The sequence below is a fragment of the Ranitomeya imitator genome, chromosome 9 (assembly GCF_032444005.1).
Source record: "Ranitomeya imitator isolate aRanImi1 chromosome 9, aRanImi1.pri, whole genome shotgun sequence".
Taxonomy (NCBI): Eukaryota; Metazoa; Chordata; class Amphibia; order Anura; family Dendrobatidae; genus Ranitomeya; species Ranitomeya imitator.
The window spans coordinates 131,748,744-131,773,604 of record NC_091290.1 but is presented as its reverse complement, the minus strand read 5'-3'; the positions used below and the strand labels follow the sequence as shown (position 1 = coordinate 131,773,604).

General features: G+C 48.6%; 1 protein-coding gene across 1 annotated transcript; it reads left to right on the top strand.

Annotated features, from left to right (window-relative positions):
• Nucleotides 1-4,944: 4,944 nt before the first annotated feature.
• DYNC1LI2 (dynein cytoplasmic 1 light intermediate chain 2) lies at nucleotides 4,945-24,348 on the top strand. The gene is made up of 13 exons (XM_069738968.1): nucleotides 4,945-5,064; nucleotides 7,460-7,533; nucleotides 7,882-7,998; nucleotides 9,684-9,914; nucleotides 14,165-14,334; nucleotides 17,704-17,797; nucleotides 19,419-19,554; nucleotides 19,760-19,871; nucleotides 19,957-20,016; nucleotides 20,385-20,426; nucleotides 21,650-21,767; nucleotides 22,447-22,566; nucleotides 23,095-24,348. The coding sequence occupies exons 1-13, from the start codon at nucleotides 4,979-4,981 to the stop codon at nucleotides 23,196-23,198; spliced, it is 1,464 nt and encodes a 487-aa protein (XP_069595069.1). The 5' UTR covers nucleotides 4,945-4,978; the 3' UTR covers nucleotides 23,199-24,348.
• The last annotated feature ends 513 nt before the right edge of the window (nucleotides 24,349-24,861 follow it).

Sequence of the window (24,861 nt, the reverse complement as noted above, 5' to 3'; positions counted from 1 at the left end):
ACGACCATGCTGGCTGCAAGGGTTGAATGTCTGTCTAGCTTGGGACTGTACATGTAGGCAGGCAGCTGGTGTCAGTTGGGGTAATTAGCCGTTGACATAGCATCTGGTTTGTACACGTGCACAGCAGACTTCCAGAGCAAGTACAACCCTAGTCAGAGTATTAAGCTCATAGCATCTGTTCCGTTTCTGTGTGCGAGTGACACAGCTCAGTTGCAGAGCTTCTCTTTCATTTCTGTGTGTGACACAGCTCAGTTGCAGAGCGTCGCTTTCATTTCTGCGTGTGACACAGCTCAGTTGCAGAGCATCTGTTCTGTTTCTGTGTAAGTGACACAGCTCAGTTGCAGAGCATCTGTTCTTTCTGTGTGAGTGAAACAGCTCAGTTGCAGAGCTTCTCTTGTTTCTGTGTGCGAGTGACACAGCTCAGTTGCAGAGCTTCTTTTGGTTTTCTGTGCGAGTGACACAGCTCAATTGTAGAGCTTCTTTTGGTTTTGTGTGCGAGTGACAGCTGTTACAGAGCTTCTCTTTTGTCTGTGTGACACAGCTCAGTGCAGAGCAGCTTTTGTCTGTGTGCGAGTGACACAGCTCAGTAGCAGAGATTCTTTAATTTTTGTGTGTGAGTGATGCAGCTCAGTTGCAGAGCTTCTCTTTTGTTTCTGTTCCTCTCTGTGCAGTAACAGTTTGTAACTGTGTCCTGTTCACACTGAATGGCGTTAACCCAGTATGTACAAGCAATCCCTCGCCGTGTGTTCCGTCATTGTTTACTAGCAGCAGTTTTCCATCTCTTCACGGTGGACCCTGGGTTGCGATTGCACTTTATTTATTTTATTTAGCGCAATCTGCCAACTCTAAGAGCAAGTATCACTGCTGAGCCTGGTGATTGACTACAGCACCATGTGGAAGAATGGGAAAATCACGGCTACAGACCGGTAAATAAAGACTGATGGGGACCACCAGAGAGGAGGATTTATCGGGTAGTAGCGGTTATTTTTATATTATTAGATTGCACGGAAATCTGTTAATTTTTGTGTTAGAATTGAGGTCGAATACTGAAATCAGTCAGAATTATGAGTCAGCTGATACATTGAAGCAAACCCATCCGCTCATTGAACAGGTGACATTTCACAAGTATCCAACCATTCCCCATGCTTAAAGCTCTTTATGGCCTAGAATATTGCTATAAACTGAATTTTGGTATTTTAAAGACTTGTCACTTTTTTTTTTTTTATTCCAGTGTAAACGCTGCTTTTCTCCTGAATCCGGCGATGGTTTTTCCTTTGTTACTGCGCCTCTCCGTTCCTGAGATATTGCCCTATACATAAATGTAAGCCTGTCAGCTAAGTGGGCGTGGTCCACAACACTCCTCATGGGTGTGTCCTTTAGGACCACTCCCTGTTGACTAACAAGAATAGATGAGGCTGTATCTATGGAACGGAGAGGCGCAGGAACAAAAGGAAAACATCGCCGGATTCAGGAGAACAGCGGCATTTATATATATTTATGGCCAGTGACAAGGCCTATTTAAATACATATACAATGGCATGCCTGCTGCTGTTAGATCATATTTTTTTTATTGCTTTTTGCGCTTCAAAGTTGACATGGATCACATGAATTATGGATGCTGCCGCCACATGAGTTGGCTTGCTTTTCCTCTGGGTGCTCGGTTTTCCTACCACAGCCTAAAATCACTGCAATGATTCCAATATCTGTACAAAGTGATGCCCTGTGTGCAGCCATTGATCCCGGAACATAGGAGTCTAGAAAGAGAATCAGAACTTCAAGAAGAAAAGTAAAAGTCTCTTCCCCCCTCGGCGGCAAAACCTCAGAGCTCTGATGTGGGTGAGCCGGTTTTAGAAATGTCACCCTGGGAAAATCTTCAATTTTGGAACATGTCAAACATGGCCAGTAAAAATGACACCATCATGAGCCGATCACCCCCCCGGCACAGGGCTGCCCCTGCAAATGAGGGGGGCAGCAGCTCATGGGGTTTTGGGGGGTTGAGTGGGGCCTAAAGGAGGTTTTATTACTTTTGGAGGGTATTTTTTTTTTTTTTTTTTTTTAAGGAGGTACTCAGAGGGTATTAAGGTGTGATCAGGGGGCGTTAGATGTTTTCAAGGGGCATTATATTACTGGCTTAGGGAGCACAACACTTCCTACATGGAAGGGGGTGGGCTTGCCTGCGTGGAAGGGGGTGGGCTTGCCTGCGTGGAAGGGGGTGGGCTCGCCTATGTGGAAGGGGGTGGGCTTGCCTGCGTGGAAGGGGGTGGGCTTGCCTGCGTGGAAGGGGGTGGGCTCGCCTGCGTGGAAGGGGGTGGGCTCGCCTGCGTGGAAGGGGGTGGGCTCGCCTGCGTGGAAGGGGGTGGGCTCGCCTGCGTGGAAGGGGGCGGACTCCCCTGCGTGGAAGGGGGCGGGCTCGCCTGCGTGGAAGGGGGCGGGCTCGCCTGCGTGGAAGGGGGTGGGCTCGCCTGCGTGGAAGGGGGTGGACTCCCCTGCGTGGAAGGGGGTGGGCTCGCCTGCGTGGAAGGGGGTGGGCTCGCCTGCGTGGAAGGGGGTGGACTCCCCTGCGTGGAAGGGGGTGGGCTCGCCTGCGTGGAAGGGGGTGGGCTCGCCTGCGTGGAAGGGGGTGGGCTCGCCTATGTGGAAGGGGGTGGGCTCGCCTGCGTGGAAGGGGGTGGGCTCGCCTGCGTGGAAGGGGGTGGACTCCCCTGCGTGGAAGGGGGTGGGCTCGCCTGCGTGGAAGGGGGTGGGCTCGCCTGCGTGGAAGGGGGTGGACTCCCCTGCGTGGAAGGGGGTGGGCTCGCCTGCGTGGAAGGGGGTGGGCTCGCCTGCGTGGAAGGGGGTGGGCTCGCCTATGTGGAAGGGGGTGGGCTCCCCTGCGTGGAAGGGGGTGGGCTCCCCTGCGTGGAAGGGGGTGGGCTCGCCTACGTGGAAGGGGGTGGGCTCGCCTGCGTGGAAGGGGGCGGGCTCGCCTGCGTGGAAGGGGGCGGGCTCGCCTGCGTGGAAGGGGGTGGGCTCGCCTGCGTGGAAGGGGGTGGGCTCGCCTATGTGGAAGGGGGTGGGCTCCCCTGCGTGGAAGGGGGTGGGCTCGCCTATGTGGAAGGGGGTGGGCTCGCCTGCGTGGAAGGGGGCGGGCTCGCCTGCGTGGAAGGGGGCGGGCTCGCCTGCGTGGAAGGGGGTGGGCTCGCCTATGTGGAAGGGGGTGGGCTCCCCTGCGTGGAAGGGGGTGGGCTCGCCTACGTGGAAGGGGGTGGGCTCGCCTGCGTGGAAGGGGGTGGACTCCCCTGCGTGGAAGGGGGTGGGCTCGCCTGTGTGGAAGGGGGTGGGCTCGCCTGCGTGGAAGGGGGTGGGCTCGCCTAAGTGGAAGGGGGTGGGCTCCCCTGCGTGGAAGGGGGTGGGCTCCCCTGCGTGGAAGGGGGTGGGCTCGCCTACGTGGAAGGGGGTGGGCTCGCCTGCGTGGAAGGGGGTGGACTCCCCTGCGTGGAAGGGGGTGGGCTCCCCTGCGTGGAAGGGGGTGGGCTCGCCTACGTGGAAGGGGGTGGGCTCGCCTGCGTGGAAGGGGGCGGGCTCGCCTGCGTGGAAGGGGGCGGGCTCGCCTGCGTGGAAGGGGGTGGGCTCGCCTGCGTGGAAGGGGGTGGGCTCGCCTATGTGGAAGGGGGTGGGCTCCCCTGCGTGGAAGGGGGTGGGCTCGCCTATGTGGAAGGGGGTGGGCTCGCCTGCGTGGAAGGGGGCGGGCTCGCCTGCGTGGAAGGGGGCGGGCTCGCCTGCGTGGAAGGGGGTGGGCTCGCCTATGTGGAAGGGGGTGGGCTCCCCTGCGTGGAAGGGGGTGGGCTCGCCTACGTGGAAGGGGGTGGGCTCGCCTGCGTGGAAGGGGGTGGACTCCCCTGCGTGGAAGGGGGTGGGCTCGCCTGTGTGGAAGGGGGTGGGCTCGCCTGCGTGGAAGGGGGTGGGCTCGCCTAAGTGGAAGGGGGTGGGCTCCCCTGCGTGGAAGGGGGTGGGCTCCCCTGCGTGGAAGGGGGTGGGCTCGCCTACGTGGAAGGGGGTGGGCTCGCCTACGTGGAAGGGGGCGGGCTCGCCTGCGTGGAAGGGGGCGGGCTCGCCTGCGTGGAAGGGGGTGGGCTCGCCTGCGTGGAAGGGGGTGGGCTCGCCTGCGTGGAAGGGGGTGGGCTCGCCTACGTGGAAGGGGGTGGGCTCGCCTGCGTGGAAGGGGGCGGGCTCGCCTGCATAGGAGAACACTGAAATAATAAGTGATCACACTTTCAAGTTCTTTTGATGTAAAAAAAAAAAAAAAAATGAAAAACGTGAAATAAAAGATGTAAAAATATAGCAGATAAAAATCCATTGTTTAAAAAAAAGTTAAGAAAAAAATGCACACAAAAATAAAGTCTGAATTGACCATTTGTTTTAATGTTTATCCTACCTCCCAAAAAAACTTAAAAAATTCGAAGTACCCTAAAAGTCACTTCTACCCATCATTGGGTAGAATTTGAATTTGAAAAAAAAATAGTTAAAATTGTTTACAATAGGTACAAGAAATAAAAAAATAAGATAAAATAAAATAAAAATTAAAAATAGCTGTGTCCTCAAGGGGATAATAACTTCAGTATTACAACCAATGATGTCAGATCATAAGAATTAGACCCCTTATTTTTCCTCCCATGTAATACTACCATCCCACCAGCAGATGGCAGTGTGTGAACAAGGCGCGGCTCCTCCGCTCAGGACCTCACCCCTGTCTTCAAGACCCAGACGCTTAAGCTGCCCAATGATTGCCTGATACCGGACTTGGCCAATTAAGCCCTCCTAATTATCACGACCACTTAGAGCTGGTCTTCTAGTTTCCTATCGTGCTCCGTTCTGCGCTCATCTGGAGCTGAAAAAAAAAATATCTTCTCGTGTCAGGCATTTTATTAAGTCGCCTCAAAGGTGGGTCCTCCGAGAGCGCCCTGGTGATGTCATTCTTTGTGGTGGCCGCAGTGGCAAGATGGCGGCGGAGAGGAAGCTGCTGGGCGCTGACCGGGGGGAGGCACCGGGAGCGGGGGGCGAAGAAGACGAGGGGCAGAGTCTGTGGTGAGGAGGAGGCTGCTGTGCTGAGGGGGGAAATACGGCGCCATGAGGGGAGCGGGCGCCCCGGAGACGCCATTACCATAGTGACAGCTGATATTGGGGAGGGGGCTGCTGCTGCTGCTGCACTGGGACATGACTGACAGCTGTCAGCTGCATGCTGGGGGTTGTAGTCCGTGATGCCATTCTGGTACTTGTAGTCCTCTGTCTGCTACGCCTTATATCAGTGATGTGTATATACACATATATATGGGTGCCAGTGGTTATGGGGTCCTCAGACTTTCTTTTTATTTAGGGGGCTGCAGGTGAAAGCCGAGAACAGCACTCCTCTATCTCTGTGCGTGTGCTTTATTCAGATGGCACATTTCGAAGGCCCATTATTGGGGGTCCCAGATGTCAGACCCCAATAATCTACAAGTTCTGGTTCACCTTATGGATAGCTGGTGACATGGAGACAAGCTCTCATCAGCCTAAGGCTGAGCGCAGAAGCGCTTATTTCACCTACCGCGCTTTGTCATAAAAAATGCAGCGACTTTAAAAGAAAAAAAAAAACCGGAATCGGAGTCTAAATTCCTTACCTGTAATGGCCGTGCTATTTCTTTTCTTTTCTTTTTTTTTACAATGAATCACAAAACTGCCACAACGCCGACCCTCAGGGGTTCATACAATGGTGACCGTCACATACGATGTAATTTTTTATTTTTTATTTTTAAATCGAAATGAGAACAGGAAACAACCTGCTTGCTTATGGTTTCCATGTGTGAAAAGTCTTCATTGTCATCCCTTCACAAACAGTTCTGTTTTGGATCAGATTTTCGTCAGTGTTATTATCAGCGCTTCATCTTATTTCCGCCAAGAGTGCGGTATTAAAACCAGTTGGCAGCCATGTCCTATGATTTTTTTTTTCATGGGCCTATAGATTTGTATGGGTGATTTTTGTTCAGTGACACTGATCCAACCCTTTTTTATTTTTTTTTATTTCAAGGGTTGGGGTAACAATCTGCAACGAAACCACGTGTACATAAAGCCTCATAGATTATACTGGCTTCATGTTCTTACTCTGAAGATCAGTCGTCTGAATGAGCCCTAAAAAGTTTTTTGTGCTTTTGTAAACTTTTTTTTTTTAAGCAGTCTTGACTCATTTTAAAGCTACGACCCAGACCAGATTTATTTCGGCTCCTATTTTCTTGAATCATTTGACATACTTTTTCCTTTTCCTTTTCGATGCAATTAACTTCTCCAGATAAATCTCGCTCCTTCCTTCTGTGCAGAAAATCCGGAGCAGAGCCGTCATCTTCGTCATAGACCAGCATGCCCGCCCGTCACTACCACTCCCATCATCCTGTCACCACCAGCGCTTCCTAGAGACTCATCCTTTTCCTGTGCAGCCGTCTGTATAGATCACTGCCGCCGGGCATTTAACAACCGCTAAAAAGTTGGATCAAACTTTTTTTTTTTTGTCTGTTTCTGGGAAAGCTGGGTGACACAAAATCTCCCACCAGTCTCCTTTTTCCTTCATTCAAAGGTTAAATAATTAAGAAATAATTTTTTTTTTTAATCTAGGAGCTGACATTGTGTTACAAAAGTCCCATGTCTGAAGAGCAGACAGGTTTTCCTTAGGGTGGCACATTTTTATGGCTGCTTTATCTCACTTTTTTTTTTTTTTCCCCTTTCTTCCCAACGTTGACAATATTACTTGACAGTTCTGCATTCTCTTTACTGATGTTTTCACCAAGCTCGCAACTTTAATCCTTCCTGCCCAGGGGAATACCACACCCTGGTTAGTCCGGGACTCGGTGATTGTGCTGCTTTGTCATGAGGATTTTTATGGCATCTGTCTCAGGATAAGTTCCCACGATGAAAATTTGCTGCACTATTTTTTAATTTTTTTTATTTACCGGTATTTATTTTTTTTAGGAAAACTGCATATTTCACACCAGGGACTAAATTGCTGCAACAAAATCAACATTTGCTTAAAATTTTTGGCTGCCGGGGAAAATCTGCAACCTCATTCCTGTATTCATAGATCTCGGAAAATCATCAGTGAAGTCCTTGGGTGGTCCTCCTCCTTAGCTGGGTAGCATAGTAATATACCATCACTTTACAGGACGTGACCCCCTTAAATAGCTTTCTTCAGTATACAGCAGAGGTCCGCATTATACATCAGCAATGAGCCGGGGAGATGCACTGCGGATAATGCTGCGCTGATTAATAAAATATGACCTCCCGCTCCCCCCTGCGTATAAAGAAATACCTCGGCTTATAAGAGTTGGAAGGTTCTGTCCTGTGAGTATTGGGTAAATCACGGTGGCCTGAAACATTATCCGCTTCTTGATTTCGTCCGCCATATTAAATATTGCGCCCAACATATATTAACCCCCCTCTTCTTGTTTCCGTGCAGGTCATCTATTCTCAGCGATGTCTCCACCCGGGCACGGAACAAGCTACCCTGCGGGAAAAATATCCTAGTGTTAGGTGAGTGGTGTCCTGTCCACCCCCCACCAAAAAAAAAGTCATGATATATAGGTAATGACAGATGTTATATCTAACCGTACAGAGGAGACCTTATGATGAGCGGGGGACATGTTGGAATGAATGCTGATTTTTGCCGCAGATTTCAACCTCCATGACAAAGAGTGAAAATCCGCGAATTATCTGTTTAGTAACTTCCATGTAGATCTATTTACTTTTCTTAATTGAGGATTGAACTTTATATGGTTTAGTGTGCAGCTCCCGTGGACATGATCAGGAGAGGCTTTCAGTCTCCGACCTGAGGATCTTTGTCTGATTTTTATGTTTTTTCTTCTCTTTCGGTCAACGCAGGGGAAGATGGATCGGGAAAGACGACTCTGATGGCAAAGCTCCAAGGAGCGGATCATAACAAGAAAGGACGAGGCCTGGAATATTTGTATCTGAGCATTCATGATGAGGACCGAGATGGTGAGTAACAATCCACACCGCTCATCAGCGCTGCGTTTTCTACATAGGACCAACACTATTTATTTGTTCGGCTTCCTTCACGCATCGGAAAGATCTCCTGTTTTAAAGGGGCTCTCCGAGTGCTATCATTAAGGAAACTTTCTTTATTTTCAGAGGCTAAAAAAAAACCCCTGTTCTCATCATGTCCTGCTCATTATAAGATGCAGCTGTGTATGACTTATCTGTGCGCTGGAGAGGATTTCAGTCTCTGCGTGTTAACAGGAATATGTCAATTCACTGACTGAGGTTTTATGACAGAGGGAAGTAACGCTTCCCCATTCATTCATCCCACCCCCTGACCAATATGAATCACAGAGGGGGATTACAACTCTCCAGTCGTTGCATAACTACAACTCCCAACATGCTCTATACTATGCGTCTGATCAAACTATAGAGTACAATATGTATACTGCGTCGCTGGGTTCTCAGCCTGGCGAAACCTAATGGTTTTTCAATTGCTCGTTTATACTTTTTTTTTCTTTTTATGGAAAATGTAATAATAGTCCTGAATTTCCTTCCTTAATTTCTTTCTTATTGATACAATTAAATCTAAGTAATATATGGAAAAATAAATCTACATCCCCTCGTCCTTCTCTTTATTGTACTGTTCCTGCAGCAGGAGCCTCCCCCCTTTGCTCAGTCTGCTGCAAGACAGATCCTACCAAAACCCTTACTTTTAGCACTTGTTTCCAGGATTAGAGGATTAGTGTGTTCCTTTTAGGTCACCCCTATCATCCTTTACAATTCTTAGTTGCCCCCCACTGCTTATGTCATTGGAGACCTAGTTTTAAAAGTTTTCCCAGAAACTAAACTATTAAGTCCCATCGCTGGGATCCCCACCGGTCACGAAAAATGTTGGCATCGTGCAGCACTGATTGAACATGTGCACTGTTGCTTTATGCAAAGGCGATCGACTGCAGCTGCATTTAAACAGGTACAGGAGACCCCCATTTTTGTCACTGGTGGTGGTCCAGATGATCGGATCATTTATCCTGTGGGTAGGTTAGTAAGATTTGTGCAGGAGGCCCTTTAAAAATGACACATTTCTGCACTAGGCGTGACTAACATGTCTCTGATAGTTTGGCTACATTGCTGTCATGTCATATGAGCCATGGTGATGCAGGGCATCAGGGGTGACAGTGCTTTTTGCTTGTTTTTGCTTGTTTTTTGCACCCCCTATCTGTCTTCGCTGTAGTAAAGACAGACATCTCTGTTCTTTCTACGTGCAGACGTTTATTTGCATAATCGAGGAGCATCAGCTTCTATTTTCGTGACTCGGACTATTTGCAGCTTGCACTACGCGGCTTGCCGTCTTTCCGCAGCTCCTTGCCAGCTATTTACAGCACCCGTCGGTGCCAAGCGGCAGCTGCGTGACAAATTATGGATGATATTGTCCAAAGACAATGAGCGCTTTTACTCTGGGCTCCAGCTCATTGCTCGGCTGCCAGGCACAGAGCTAATTTCTATGTAATATATCCATGATCTACTGGTGGGAAAATGTGGCGGAAAGCAAATCTGGAATTCCTGCGATTGCATCTCTGGCGCATGGAGGTACGAGGCCGATCTCGTGCCTCATTAGGAGGGTCTTAGAGATCTGCACGCATCATTGGTTCAGTACTGAGCATTTTTTGGCTTTTTTCTTTCAGATCACACGCGCTGCAACGTTTGGATCTTGGACGGAGATCTGTACCACAAAGGCCTTTTAAAGTTCGCCTTGTCTGCGGACACAATCCGCGACACGCTGGCTGTGTTTGTGGGCGACATGTCCAGGCCGTGGACGATAATGGAATCGCTGCTGAAGTGGGCAAGCGTTTTACGGGAACACATAGACAAGCTGAAGATTTCACCTGAGGAGATTAGAGACCTGGAACAGAAGAGTAAGTGTCTCAGGAAGGGTTTGATAAGCATAATGTTATTGAGGGGTATTATGTGCCTTTAACAAGTAAGGGGGTCGGTCACAAACTCCTGGAGACATGGCTTTTTCACTACTACGGTTGGGACCACAATGTCAGAGATGATGCGTCCTGCTTGGAAAGAAAGCAGCCATGATTTTCTAACACAGGGCATCCCCCTTTTAACATCATACTTTGCAGAGTCTTAAAGTGCCATTTTTGGTGAGACTCCACTCCGGCAAGTATGGAAGATGGGTAAGGGTCCCCCATACAAAATGAAAAGCTCTTGGACGAACGATGGTGAAAAAAAAATATTTGGCCTCCAGCTATCCTTCAACACTTACCCTGTGCCCTGCGGAGCGCTCCTGTGTTTTCTATTTTCATACATCTGGAGGGTCTTATCTCGCCGTGAAGAAAAGTGTAAACAGCCCAAAACCCGGACATGCCAGATCCTAAACTCCCTCGACCTCATCTTTCAGGAGGAGAGACAGGAGACCCTTATACACATTATTATTATTATTATTTATATAGCACCATTGATTCCATGGTGCTGTACATGAGAAGGGGTTACATACAAGTTACAAATATCACATACAGTAAACAAACTAACAATGACGGACTGATACAGAGGGGCGAGGACCCTGCCCTTGCGGGCTTACATTCTACAGGATTATGGGGAAGGAGACAGTAGGTTGAGGGTTGCAGGAGCTCCGGTGTTGGTGAGGCGGTAGCTCCGGTGTTGGTGAGGCGGTAGCTTCGTTGGTGATGAGGCAGCAGCGGTGTCAGTGCAGGCTGTAGGCTTTCCTGAAGAGATGAGTTTTCAGGTTCCATCTGAAGGATCCGACTGTGGTTGATAGTCGGACGTGTTGGGGCAGAGAGTTCCAGAGGATGGGGGATATTCGGGAGAAGTCTTGGAGGCGATTGGATGAGGAGCGAATAAGTGTGGAGGAGAGAAGGAGGTCTTGGGAGGACCGGAGGTCACGTGAGGGAAGATATCGAGAGATTAGTTCAGAGATATATGGAGGAGACAGGTTGTGGATGGCTTTGTAGGTCAGTATTAGCAATTTGAACTGGATACGCTGAGGGAATGGGAGCCAGTGAAGAGATTTGCAGTGGGGGGAAGCGGAGGAGTAGCGAGGAGAGAGATGGATTAGTCGGGCAGCAGAGTTAAGGATGGACTGGAGAGGTGCAAGGGTGTTAGCAGGGAGGCCACAGAAAAGGATGTTGCAGTAGTCAAGGCGGGAAATGATGAGGGCGTGCACAAGCATTTTAGTAGATTGGGGGTTGAGGAAAGGACGGATCCTGGAGATATTTTTGAGCTGGAGGCGACAGGAGGTGGAAAGAGCTTGGATGTGTGGTTTGAAGGACAGGACAGAGTCGAAGTTTACTCCGAGGCAGCGGACTTCGGGTACAGGGGAAAGCATGATGTCATTGACTGCGATAGATAGGTCAAGTAAGGAAGATTTGTGGGATGGAGGAAAGATGATGAGTTCAGATTTGTCCACATTGAGTAGTGTCTGACGATACTGTTGGATGCCTCCAATGTTAATCTAATGTGTAATATGAGGGCTTTAAGAATGATCGGCCATGTTGACTTTCCACAAGACTGATCCTATTCTTATGGAAGATAAGCGGCTAGTAGAGCTGTCAGGCAGTGGCTTAAGGTACCGTCACACTAAGCGACGCTGCAGCGATACCGACAACGATCCGGATCGCTGCAGCGTCGCTGTTTGGTCGCTGGAGAGCTGTCACACAGACGGCTCTCCAGCGACCAACGATCCCGATGTCCCCGGTAACCAGGGTAAACATCGGGTTACTCGATGTTTACCCTGGTTACCATCGTTAAAGTAAAAAAACAAACGCTACATACTTACCTACCGCTGTCTGTCCTCGGCGCTCTGCTTCTCTGGTCTGGCTGTGAGCGCCGGGCAGCCGGAAAGCAGAGAGGTGACGTCACCGCTCTGCTTTCCGGCCGCTGTGCTCACAGCCAGACCAGAGAAGCAGAGCGCCGAGGACAGACAGCGGTAGGTAAGTATGTAGCGGTTGTTTTTTTTACTTTAACGATGGTAACCAGGGTAAACATCGGGTTACTAAGCGCGGCCCTGCGCTTAGTTACCCGATGTTTACCCTGGTTACCAGCGAAGACATCGCTGAATCGGTGTCACACACGCCGATTCAGCGATGTCTACGGGGAGTCCAGCGACGAAATAAAGTTCTGGACTTTCTTCCCCGACCAGCGACAGCACAGCAGAGGCCTGATCGCTGCTGCCTGTCACACTGGACGATATCGCTAGCGAGGACGCTGCAACGTCACGGATCGCTAGCGATATCGTCTAGTGTGACGGTACCTTTATTCCTCAGCGCCTAACGAGAACACATGCAAACCCCCTGAAGCGTGCATGGGTTTGTGGAACCGGCAAGTGAAGCAGACGGTGTGCTGAGCATTTGGCAGATGACTATCTTAAGGTATATAGCTAGCTTTAGTCCACTGCAAGTACATGAAGATTATTGAGTTTTGCCAGAGGGAGTTGTTTTTAGGTCTATGCAAAAAGAGTGGAAATGGTCCATAATTGAGGTGGATATCAAAGACCAGGCACCTAAAATAAGCCTATATCACAGCAGGTAAGTCGAGCAGCTTCCTGATGAGGCGCCTTTTCCTCACGGACCGAGCGTCCAGTAAGTCATTGCTTCATGTTCCTGTGGAATAGAGGAGGCGATGGGGTGGGAAACTTTCTGTCTTGGCGGGAACATTGTCTCTGCTGTGTACAGAAGGAGGTAGAGTTACCGCTGTAAGTATTCTTTCACTGGAACCTGATCAGTTTTTTTTCACCTGAACTCCTCCAGCTTCTGGGCACATAAGGACTTGTGCAGTCTTTTTAGAAAACGCTCACATTGCTTTGCCGTAACCTAAAAAATAATACTCCTCTTACCGACTATCTTGCAGCACATCCCAGGCCCCCTTTAAATTTGGCTTATCCTGCATGGTAGCTTGCAGCAAGCCATCCCCTCTGCCATAGCCAAGCCGGGTGACCACTTCTCTGATAGCTAGTCACGTCGTGTGCCCTTTAAGACGCCATCCTCCCGGCGTTCCTGCCTGTATGTCTGGGAGTGGCGGAGCCTTCCTGGGGTTACCACACCCCGAGTGCATCTCTCGCACATGTTTGTGCTGGACGCAGCTTGGCAATCGCCGTGTTGATCCGCGGAGATGGAACAGTCCCGCAGATGTCTGGTGCAGCATGTGATTCATCTGGAGACGTGAGATGCCTAGAAATAACCTTCCAGAAATGTATCTCATTCATCCGGTCCACGGACATCGGAGCGATTGCCAATAAGCAATTGTCCAGTATCATTTATCCCTTCATTCATTTATCAACTCTGACAATGGGAAGATTTCATGGCTTAGTTACTGGGAAATGATCTGTAGATAACTGTGACAATCCAGCTGTTACAGCACTGCAACCCTCCAGCCTGCTGGGAGTAATAGTTCTCCTGCTACAGGCTGGACTCCTATTCATAGGTTTTGGGTTTTTTTTGGTCATTTTACAAAACTTTACGTTTATTAAAGGTTGATAAGTTGGATTAAGGGACAGGCTTCGGACTTATCGTCCCTCCCTTTAAGTAGTCGGTGTTCAGTCTGGTGATATTTCTCTCCTTCCGACAAATCCTCGGTGACAAATGTGCGTGAAATCATTAAGGTGAAGTAATTTCCCAGCAAACACTGATATCTCCGCTGCTGTCGGCAGGTGTCTCTGTGCAAATACTTCCATGTTTGCCTTTGGCGTGTGGCCAAGGAGTTCCCTCCTCATAGAGTAAGCTGATCGTATACTGTTGGGGCTGGATTTCTACATTTCGGGATTTCTGTATCCGCTTCTATACGGGCGACATCCTGCACCGCGGAGGATGAATGAGCATGGCTGACCACCTGCCCCGTCCTCCTCACAATGACATGTCCTGTGCTTGGCTCAATGGCGGGTCCTCCTTTGTGCCTCGTCACTGATGGTCTCTAGCACACAGGGGTCCGCTGTGAATGTCTCCATTGTGTGGACATGCTAATGGCACAAATGTGCTGGGCGCTTATTTGCATCGCTTAAAGGAGAAGTGTCTCTTCTTTTGCAATCGCTGCAAGGCTGTATTTATGATTTGCTGCCCCCCCCATGAGACAGACCCCAATTTCTACCTTTATGGTCTCCTCCTTGTCGGCACCTAGAATAATTTTTATTTTTGTTTCTTTCCAGTCGTTAAGGATTTTCAGGAATATGTGGAGCCAGAAGACGCGTCCTCGGGGTCCCCGCAGAGGAGGGGTCCCGCCTCATCGGGCACAGATGACGAGAATGTCATTTTGCCGCTCGGAGACAATATTCTCACTCACAATCTCGGCATGCCAGTGCTGGTCGTGTGCACCAAGGTCAGTCGTGTTCCTGCCATCACACGGGTGTAATGGTGGGGGGCTATCCATCGTCCCACTTTCCTGCATCAGCGAGGGGCCCATATATCTGTCCCATGTGATACCCGCCTGGTGAGCAGCCGACACCTTCTGATGCCATAGTATGTGTCCCTGGATAACCCCTTTAAGCTCCTGGGTTCATTATGATTTGGTGTATTTGCTGCTTCTTCTTACCATGCACTGTCCTCCCTCCCCCACTGCATCTAGTTCACTCTCTGACTTTGAAGCAGTTACAGAAGAAGAAGTAAGCAGGCTCCTTGCATCTTCTCGCCCGACCACTTGCACCAGTGACCCCATTCCGTCACATCTCCTCCAGTCCCTTTCCCCGGCTGTCACCTCTCGCCTAACAAAAATATTCAACCTTTCCCTCACTTCCGGTATTTTTCCCTCCTCATTTAAGCATGCCATCATACATCCATTACTTAAAAAACCATCCCTCGATCAAAACTGTGCCGCTAATTATAGACCTGTCTCTAATCTTCCCTTCATCTCTAAACTCCTCGAACGCCTGGTCCACTCCCGTCTTACCCGCTATCTCTCAGATAACTCTCTTCTCGACCCTCTTCAATCTGGCTTCCGCTCTTTACACTCTACTGAAACTGCCCTCACTAAAGTCTCTAATGACCTACTAACAGCTAAATCTAATGGTCACTACTCCATTCTAATTCTCTTGGATCTCTCTGCAGCATTCGATACTGTGGATCATCAGCTCCTCCTCACTATGCTCCGCTCCATCGGCCTCAAGGACACCGTTCTCTCCTGGTTCTCCTCCTATCTCTCTGACCGATCCTTCACTGTATGTTTTGCTGGTTCCTCCTCCTCTCACCTTCCCCTTACTGTTGGGGTTCCTCAAGGATCAGTCCTAGGCCCCCTCCTCTTCTCGTTGTATACTGCCCCTATTGGACAAACAATCAGTAGATTTGGTTTCCAGTACCATCTCTATGCTGACGACACCCAATTATACACTTCTGCTCCCGATATCACACCGACCTTTTTAGAAAACACCAGTGATTGTCTTACCGCTGTCTCTAACATCATGTCCTCCCTCTATCTGAAACTTAACCTGTCAAAAACTGAACTCCTCGTGTTCTCTCCCTCTACTAACCTTCCTTTGCCTGACATTGCCATCTCCGTGTGCGGTTCCACCATTACTCCAAAGCAACATGCCCGCTGCCTTGGGGTCATCCTTGATTCTGACCTTTCATTCACCCCCCACATCCGATCACTGGCTCGCTCTTCTTACCTGCATCTCAAAAACATTTCTAGAATTCGCCCTTTTCTTACTTTCGACTCTGCAAAAACTCTTACTGTTTCACTTATTCATTCTCGTCTGGACTATTGTAACTCTCTACTAATTGGCCTCCCTCTTGCAAAACTCTCCCCGCTCCAATCTGTCCTGAATGCTGCAGCCAGGATCATATTCCTCACCAACCGTTACACCGATGCCTCTACCCTGTGCCAGTCATTACACTGGCTACCCATCCACTCCAGAATCCAGTACAAAACTACTACCCTCATCCACAAAGCACTCCATGGCTCAGCACCACCCTACATCTCCTCTCTGGTCTCAGTCTACCACCCTACCCGTGCCCTCCGCTCCGCTAATGACCTCAGGTTAGCATCCTCAATAATCAGAACCTCCCACTCCCGTCTCCAAGACTTTACATGTGCTGCGCCGATTCTTTGGAATGCACTACCTAGGTTAATGCGACTAATCCCCAATCCCCACAGTTTTAAGCGTGCCCTAAAAACTCATTTGTTCAGACTGGCCTACCGCCTTAATGCATTAACCTAACGATCCCTGTGTGGCCTATTTATATATATATATATATATATATATATATATATATATATATATATATATATATATATATATATATATATATATATATATATATATATATATATATATATATATATATATATATATATATAAAAAACCAAAAAAAAAAAACAGGTCCCTCGCATCATGTTCTCATTCACTTTATGCAGTTAATAGCCCTCTGTGTCTGTACTGCTACATACTTAGGCAGTTAACTGGTTCATGCAGCTTTACATGAACACCTGAGCCTTACACTATGGCCGGTCCGAATAACTAAAGCAATTGTTACCATCCAACTCTCGTGTCTCCCCTTTTCCCCATAGTTTGTAAGCTTGCGAGCAGGGCCCTCACTCCTCCTGGTATCTGTTTTGAACTGTATTTCTGTTATGCTGTAATGTCTATTGTCTGTACAAGTCCCCTCTATAATTTGTAAAGCGCTGCGGAATATGTTGGCGCTATATAAATAAAAATTATTATTATTATTATTATTATTATTATTCTTCACCCCTTATGACTACACCACTGACTTAACATCAGCGAGAAATTCATTGGATCCCATCATTATCTGTGTTAACTGCACATTGTAGGAGCAGTGGTCCATTATGTGGGGCCCCTTAATCAGTAGAATGAAGATCCTCATATTTGAGTCCTGTCCTAGACATAAAGGGGTTGTCTGGTGAATACAAGTGATAGATGGTAACTTGTTGATTTGTAGGGGTCTGACCGTTGGGACAGGTGATAATGGGGTACTTATATTCCCGTAGGAACGGAGCTGCTTTCCCTTTGGACTGCTTCGGCTTTTTTTCGGCGGCCCCATAGTGGATGAATGGAGCGGTGATGAGACGCCCAAACTGGGCCTCTGATTTGTGTCCCATCGAAGATAACATTTCCCTGTTCTGACAAACTGTACAATCCCAGTGGTCGGACCCCCACAGAAGAACACGTTAGTGCCTATCATATTGACAACCCTTTTAACTCCTTCACACCATGACCATTTTTTGCTCCCCTTCTTCCCAGAGCCATAACTTTTCAAGGCCAATATCGGCCCTGCTCTGTGTAGCAGAAATGCTCATCTGCTATGAACGCTGGCCATGATCGGCAATGACAACCATAGGGGGTCTCCTGCAGATCCCGGGTTGTCATGCTAACCCATCGGCACCCCGCAATCATGTGACAGGGTTTCAGTAACGCTCTTCCGGTGTGTGCATGTTAAATGCCGCTGTTGGATATTGACAGCGGTATTTAACAGTTAACAGTCGCGGGTGGATCACGATTCCACCCGTGGCTCTTAGGGGTACGACAGCTGATCAAATCGGCTGTCATGAGCCGGAAAAGATGCGGGATCAGCGTCGGAGCCCTCATCAAAGAGGGAGACGCGACCTATGACGTACATATAGGTCGTATAGGGGTCAAATAGAAAGCTATCTGTGTGAGGAAGACCCACAGATCCAGCACGGCCCACCATGTCTGCCCAGGCTCTCCAGGTGATCTGCTCTCTGTCTTTTCAGTGTGACGCAGTCAGCGTGCTGGAGAAGGAGCACGACTACAGAGACGAGTATTTTGACTTCATCCAGTCTCACATCCGGAGGTTCTGCCTGCAGTGTATCCTGTCACCGACCGGACGCCTCAGTTACCGACCACATAATGTACATTTTATAGAGTGTGTGTAATGGGAAAAGATGAGTAACTATGGAAAGACATTGCATTGGTTGGAACGTACTGATCTGAGCTACACCCAGAACTATAAACCTGCAGAGCTGCACTCCTTATTCTGCAGCTGGAGTCACTGTATACATAATACTGCATCGGCAGAATAGTGAGTGCAGCTCTGGCGTATAATACAGGAGGTAACTGCGGATCAATAATGTATGTTCACAGTGACTGCACCAGCAGAATAGTGAGTGCAGCTCTGGAGTATAATACAGGATGTAATACAGGATCAGTAATGTAATGTATGTACACAGTGAGTGCACCAGCAGAATAGTGAGTGCAGCTCTGGAGTATAATACAGGATGTAACTCAGGATCAGTAATGTAATGTATGTACACAGTGAGTGCACCAGCAGAATAGTGAGTGCAGCTCTGGAGTATAATACAGGATGTAATACAGGATTAGTAATGTAATGTATGTACACAGTGACTGCACCAGCAGAATATTGAGTGCAGCTCTGGGGTATAATACAGGATGTAACTCAGGATCAGTAATGTAATGTATGTACACAGTGACTGCACCAGTAGAATAGTGAGTGCAGCTCTGGGGTATAATACAGGATGTAACTCAGGATTAGTAATGTAATGTATGTACACAGTGACTGCACCAGCAGAATAGTGAGTGCAGCTCTGGGGTATAATACAGGATGTAACTCAGGATCAGTAATGTAATGTATGTACACAGTGACTGCACCAGCCGAATAGTGAGTGCAGCTGGGGTATAATACAGGATGTAACTCAGGATTAGTAATGTAATGTATGTACACAGTGACTGCACCAGCAGAATAGTGAGTGCAGCTCTGGGGTATAATACATTACTGATCCTGAGTTACATCCTGTATTATAACCCAGAGCTGCACTCACTATTCGGCTGGTGCAGTCACTGTGTACATACATTACTGATCCTGAGTTACATCCTGTATGTACACAGTGACTGCACCAGCCGAATAGTGAGTGCAGCTCTGGGTTATAATACAGGATGTAACTCAGGATCAGTAATGTAATGTATGTACACAGTGACTGCACCAGCAGAATAGTGAGTGCAGCTCTGGGGTATAATACAGGATGTAACTCAGGATCAGTAATGTATGTACACAGTGACTGCACCAGCCGAATAGTGAGTGCAGCTCTGGGTTATAATACAGGATGTAACTCAGGATCAGTAATGTAATGTATGTACACAGTGACTGCACCAGCAGAATAGTGAGTGCAGCTCTGGGGTATAATACAGGAGATAACTCAGGATCAGTAATGTATGTACACAGTGACTGCACCAGCAGAATAGTGAGTGCAGCTCTGGGGTATAATACAGGATGTAACTCAGGATCAGTAATGTAATGTATGTACACAGTGACTGCACCAGCAGAATAGTGAGTGCAGCTCTGGGGTATAATACAGGATGTAACTCAGGATCAGTAATGTATGTACACAGTGACTGCACCAGCAGAATAGTGAGTGCAGCTCTGGGGTATAATCTTTTTGCTGCCTGTGGTTTCCTTAATTGTACCTGACAGATGGAGCCGCCTTAATTTATTCTTCAGTGAAAGAAGAGAAGAACTTGGATCTTCTGTACAAGTACATTGTCCATAAGACCTATGGCTTCCACTTCAGCACGCCTGCCATGGTGGTGGAGAAAGACGCTGTGTTTATGTAAGATTTCTCCCATATGTCATGTCTGTGGTCCGCTCACCATAATAAGCCTCCAAGGTATAGGCTGGAGCCATACATTGTGTCGGTGAACATCATCTCTCCTCCAGAGTCCTGGGGTCAGAAATGGCATCTTCCCCATTGTCTGTATGCAGGTTTTCTATTGCCATGTGCGGCTTGTTAACCCTTCCTGTTGACTTTTCATTAGTCCTGCCGGCTGGGACAACGAGAAGAAAATCGGAATTTTGCATGAAAATTTCACAAGCGTCAAACCTGAAGATGCCTTTGAGGACTTTATTGTAAAGCCGCCTGTAAGAAAGGTAGGGGCGCCTCTTCTGTGTCTCGCCTTCTGCCTGATGTCGCCATGAACTAGTCTTACAGCGTAGGGCGCTTTCCTTCCCGCAGCTCGTCCATGATAAGGAGGTGGCGGCAGAAGACGAGCAGGTTTTCCTGATGAAGCAGCAGGTATGGCCGCTGGGATCACTACATGATCTACCCGTCATCTTAAGATGTAATTCTTGACTGTTCACTTACAATCCCCTGTGATCGGCAGCAATGGCCCTTTGACCGTAGCAGGACAGCATTGGATTTGTTTCAAGTCATGTGTGCCAGTGAAAAATGCAGCATATAAAGTTAGCACTATATGTCCTCTTTCCATATCATAGTATCACCTGGTAAATTTGCTTCTCTGGTTCCTGGAAAAGCTGAATACCCTCCCCTTTGGAAGCTTTGATGGCCATATTGGTTAATGAAGGGCTTTTATACTTGAAAGGTTGACTATTTCTTTGGCATTAACTATTAAGTCCTCCTGATAAATTACTTTTCTTTCACAGTCCTACTTGGCAAAGCAACCGGCCACTCCGACAAGAGCCTCGGTGAGTATAGAGCCTGTGCCATCGTTACTACTGCCCGCCAGTCTTGTCTACACAGGTCAGAGTGGTCCAATTTTTGGGGAAATCCGACGATATTTTGTGAAAGCCTGAACCCCCTGCACTCCCATGGTTTCAGTGCGGTGGACTCTGACATAATGACCACTTGAGGCAGCGTATGAGCAGATGGAGATCTCTGCTCGCGAGCACAAAATGTGCGCATGCTCCGCAAACTGTGGCCATTTTCCCCTGAGTCCACCGCATTGAAACCATGGAAGTGCCGGGATTCAGGCTTTCAGAAAATGTTGGCGGAGCCCCTGCACCGCTGAGTACCACCAAACACTCCCTTCTACCAACCTGGGATGGTACTTGCAGCGCCGAAAACCTCCTTAACTTTTTTTTTTTTTTTTGCTTATTTTCCTCCTGAAAATTTGGAGTGAGTCTTATGGTCCACTGCATCTTATAGTCTGAAAAATACGGTGTATATATATTTATATTATCATTATTTGTTTGTTTAATTCACTCCACATTCTAAAAATAAAGAACACAAAAAGCAAACTCCCACTTTTTTTTTTAGTTACAGGTACACTTACCTCCCCCCAAAAACACGATATAAACAAAATAATGTATTTATCCCTCCCTTTCGCTCCCCTCTCCGAACCTATAAAAATTACAGCTTGCAATGCAAAAAGTCAATCCTTCACAAAAAATCATCAAAAATGATAAAAAATGTAAAAAAATTTCTTGGTCTCCCCAAAAAAGGGGGTAATCCAATGTGTATGTGGTGGCTTTACCAGCTGCTATACATCATCGCCGTCTGTGATGGGATCAGATATGGACATCTCGTGCAGTCTGGTGGGTCCGCTGGTCTGACGATATGTTTCGTTCTCAGAATCTAACAAGATCTTAGAATTTTTAGTTTCTGTGCCTCGGCCAAGTTTCCGTATATATAGAAAGTCTGCAGGCAATGGAGCCGCTCGTGTCTCGCCTGGTTGTGTATCGATGGCTTTATGCCAGCGTAGCCCCCATAAATGAACTCCTGAGGGCCGAGCAGCATGACGGTCACAAGGTTTGGGGTGCGAGGACTAAGCAAAGGTTGTCATTCAAAGTTGTAACTCCTGCTTTGGTTTTTGATGCTGGCAGATAATGATGTACTGTGCGTTTCTGCCTTATAATAGTTTTGTTGTTTTTATTACAAGTGATAACTCGTACACGATTTTGCCTTTTAGGAGTCTCCAGCCAGAGCTCCCACCGGATCCCCCCGAGCTCCAGGTCGTACCGGACCCACCGCCGTGCCCAGCTCTTCACCAATGGCGGCTGTCAAAAAGCCGGACCCTAATATTAAGAGTAAGTGTCGTGCACGCTCTTGGTCCCACTCTGACATTCGGTGATCTTTTTAGCACCTGGTCAGGTGGTCCCAATAACTGGTTAGAGAGAGCCGGAGTCAGACTCCAACGTCAGCGCCTTGTATCGTGGGTCAGGAGACCCCCATATACCTAATTCTTAAGTGACCCTGCCTTTTCTGTACTTGCCCGTCATTAACATACAGCCGTAGAAGAGTTTTTACATTTGAGGACAGTAGCAGCCGGTGACCCGGTTCTGTAGTTTCCCTGGTGCACGTCATACATTGATCACTCACTCCTAGCGAGGGGTCTCTCCGCACAGCCGGCGTTGGAGCGCTTCCTCCTCCCGGACTCGATCACGCATTCATGCCTACGTTCTTATAGACTCGTGTATTTTTAGGACTTGTGAATAATGGATGCATCGATGTTAAACACGTGTTACTACAGACTGAACATAGAGGTCTCTAAAGCCCTGACATTGTATAATTCAGAGGCGGCGGATACTGTTAAAAGCTGCGTAGTACAGAGGTTAAAGCAATTTTCTGTACGAGGGGCTTCTCTGAAAGGATTGCGCTGAAGTGCACCTCCGACTCATGGCAGCCATAGACCTCCGATGCAGAAATGGGACCTAATCTACTTTCATCGGCTAATCTAATGCTGTAGCCATTGTGTTCTTCATACAGATGCTGCCGCCAGCGAAGGAGTCTTGGCCAGTTTCTTCAATAGTCTTTTGAGTAAAAAGACAGGATCCCCCGGGAGTCCAGGAGCGCCGGGGTCTGCTCCGAACTCCGCCAAGAAAGCAGGTAGGCTAAAATATCGCTTTCATGGAGTATCCAGGTGACCCCTTTATCTTAGATATTTGTAGAATTTCCCAGGATACACAATATATGGAGAAACGTATGGCCACACGCGTCTTACATCAGAGAATTTAGGTCTTTTATCAGGCCCATGTGAAGTTACGGAGTGGGGACGCCGTGCGCTGAGGACATAGTGAATAATCAATACCTGTAGAGCCCAAACCTCCTTTGGTATAAGATTGGCACAAACACTGCGCCCCGCCAGGAGCTTCATGACCGAGCAGCTGCATGCAGCCGTATATCACCAAACACAATGCCGATCGTCGATAGAGTGGTGTAAAGCCGCCACTTCTAAACTCTGGTCCATGTCTAGCAGAACAGGTGATTAGTAGTCCACATGACTAGGCATATGACTAGGCATCATCACCCTAGGCATCACCGCTGCCACCATGACTTTCTCAGCCCGTCTGTGACGGCTCCTGGGGGGCTAATGAGCATCTCCCTTTAATACAAAGTTCTTCTTATTCCATACAGGACAGAAGCCCGTACTGACCAACGTCCAGGAGGAGCTGGACAGAATGAGCCGCCAGCCGGACACCGTGTTAGCGAACTCTTCCCCTACGGAGAACGAGGCCTGACGGAGCAAACACTCGCGCCACACTTTATGTAAATGACCAAATAATAACATGTATATTGGACTTAATGATACCAAGGCTGCTCCGACACAGCAGACGAGACGGGGGGGCCGCTACTAGCCCGATTCCACAGTGTTACGTGCCCGCCCTACGTGAAGCTTGCCTTGAAATATTCCACCTGGTTTAACCCTTCCCTTCCAGTGCAGAAAGCCACTAGAATAGGGTCCGGTTTTTCGCACCTACAAAGCACAGGTAGCAGCCCATCCTGTAAGGGTGGGGTGGTCGGACTACGCCGGTAGAAGCCGCTGTCTCCCATTTGCACCGCGCCGCCGGCCCCGTGGATGGAGAAGGAATGTTGGATCTTAAAGAACCCAAGAAGGTGCTGCCGGCTGCGATCTAGGACAGCGTAGGTAGGAAGAAATAGCGGAGCGGCCGGCCACTTATACATTTAACCCCCTCTTTTCCTGCGGGATGCTTTTTGCAGATAGGTTTATTAATATATGGCTTTCCAACGGTTTCGGGAAATCCTTTGTTTTTTTTTTTTTTTGTTTTTACTTTTATCGGCTGAAGCAAAGAGGAATGAGGGGCTGGAGTTTGCTGCCAGTGTATACAGTTTTTTGGTGGGTTGGGGTACGGTGGCGATCACCCTGGGGGCAAACAAAGCATGTTTGGTCAGTTGTTCCAAGTGCCTGGAGCGGTTTCAGGATGTGCCACTAGGAGGCGCTTGGAGGATTTCTGCACTGTATTAACAGTCACTTTTATAGACATAAAATATATATTATATGATTTGCAAGTGCCGTCAGTCCTGACGTCCAGATCCCCACTCTCTCGGGATAAGTGGGGCTCGTTCCGACCATGATTTTAGTTTTTTTTTTTTTTTTTAATACGGCAGAGAAGGGAGGCGAGACCTTCTGCATGTTGTATTGCAGGGTGTTGTATCGGAGCTCCTGCTTTACTGGGCTGCAATGCAAAGCACTACGGGGAAATATTGCTGCAGGTCTCCTTAAGACAAAACCACTTTGGGCACCTTTGTCTTGCCTTACACCACCTTCACCCCCGGAAAAGAATTTTATATTAATTTATTTATTTTAACATCGACGTTGGCAGGCCATTAAACCTATTACTTGCAGTTTCAATAAATGGTAACAACCAATTTGTTGATTTAGTCTTTATTAATGTGTGTCGGTGCACCACAAGAAGCCCCTTTACCCTGTTTTCTGGGTCCTTCCCTCCATTTATCCCCTCAAAACCAGAGTGGCATTGGCCGAACATGACATTAGTCAGAGCCAGCGCTGCGGTGTATGAGAGCGCCATCATTCCTTTGACAGTCATATAATGTGTGTGTGTGGAGGCTTTTCTGTGATCGGACGCCGTGGCAGCAGGGCGGGCTGTGAACCGAGGGCAGGGTGGGCTGTGATCCGAGGCCGTGGCTGCAGGGCTAGCTGTGATCCGAGGCCGCGGCGGCAGGGCTGGCTGTGATCCGAGGCCGCGGCGGCAGGGCGGGCTGTGATCCGAGGCCGCGGCGGCAGGGTGGGCTGTGATCCGAGGCCGCGGCGGCAGGGCTGGCTGTGATCCGAGGCCGCGGCGGCAGGGCTGGCTGTGATCCGAGGCCGCGGCGGCAGGGCGGGCTGTGATCCGAGGCCAAGGCGGCAGGGCTAGCTGTGAT

Coding starts and splice junctions, on each gene's coding strand:
- DYNC1LI2 (XM_069738968.1), top strand. CDS start 4,979: ATGGCGGCGGAGAGGAAGCTGCTGGGCGCTGACCGGGGGGAGGCACCG. Junction 14,335..17,703: donor TGCTGGTCGTGTGCACCAAG/GTCAGTCGTGTT, acceptor CTGTCTTTTCAG/TGTGACGCAGTCAGCGTGCT. Junction 19,555..19,759: donor GAGAAAGACGCTGTGTTTAT/GTAAGATTTCTC, acceptor ACTTTTCATTAG/TCCTGCCGGCTGGGACAACG.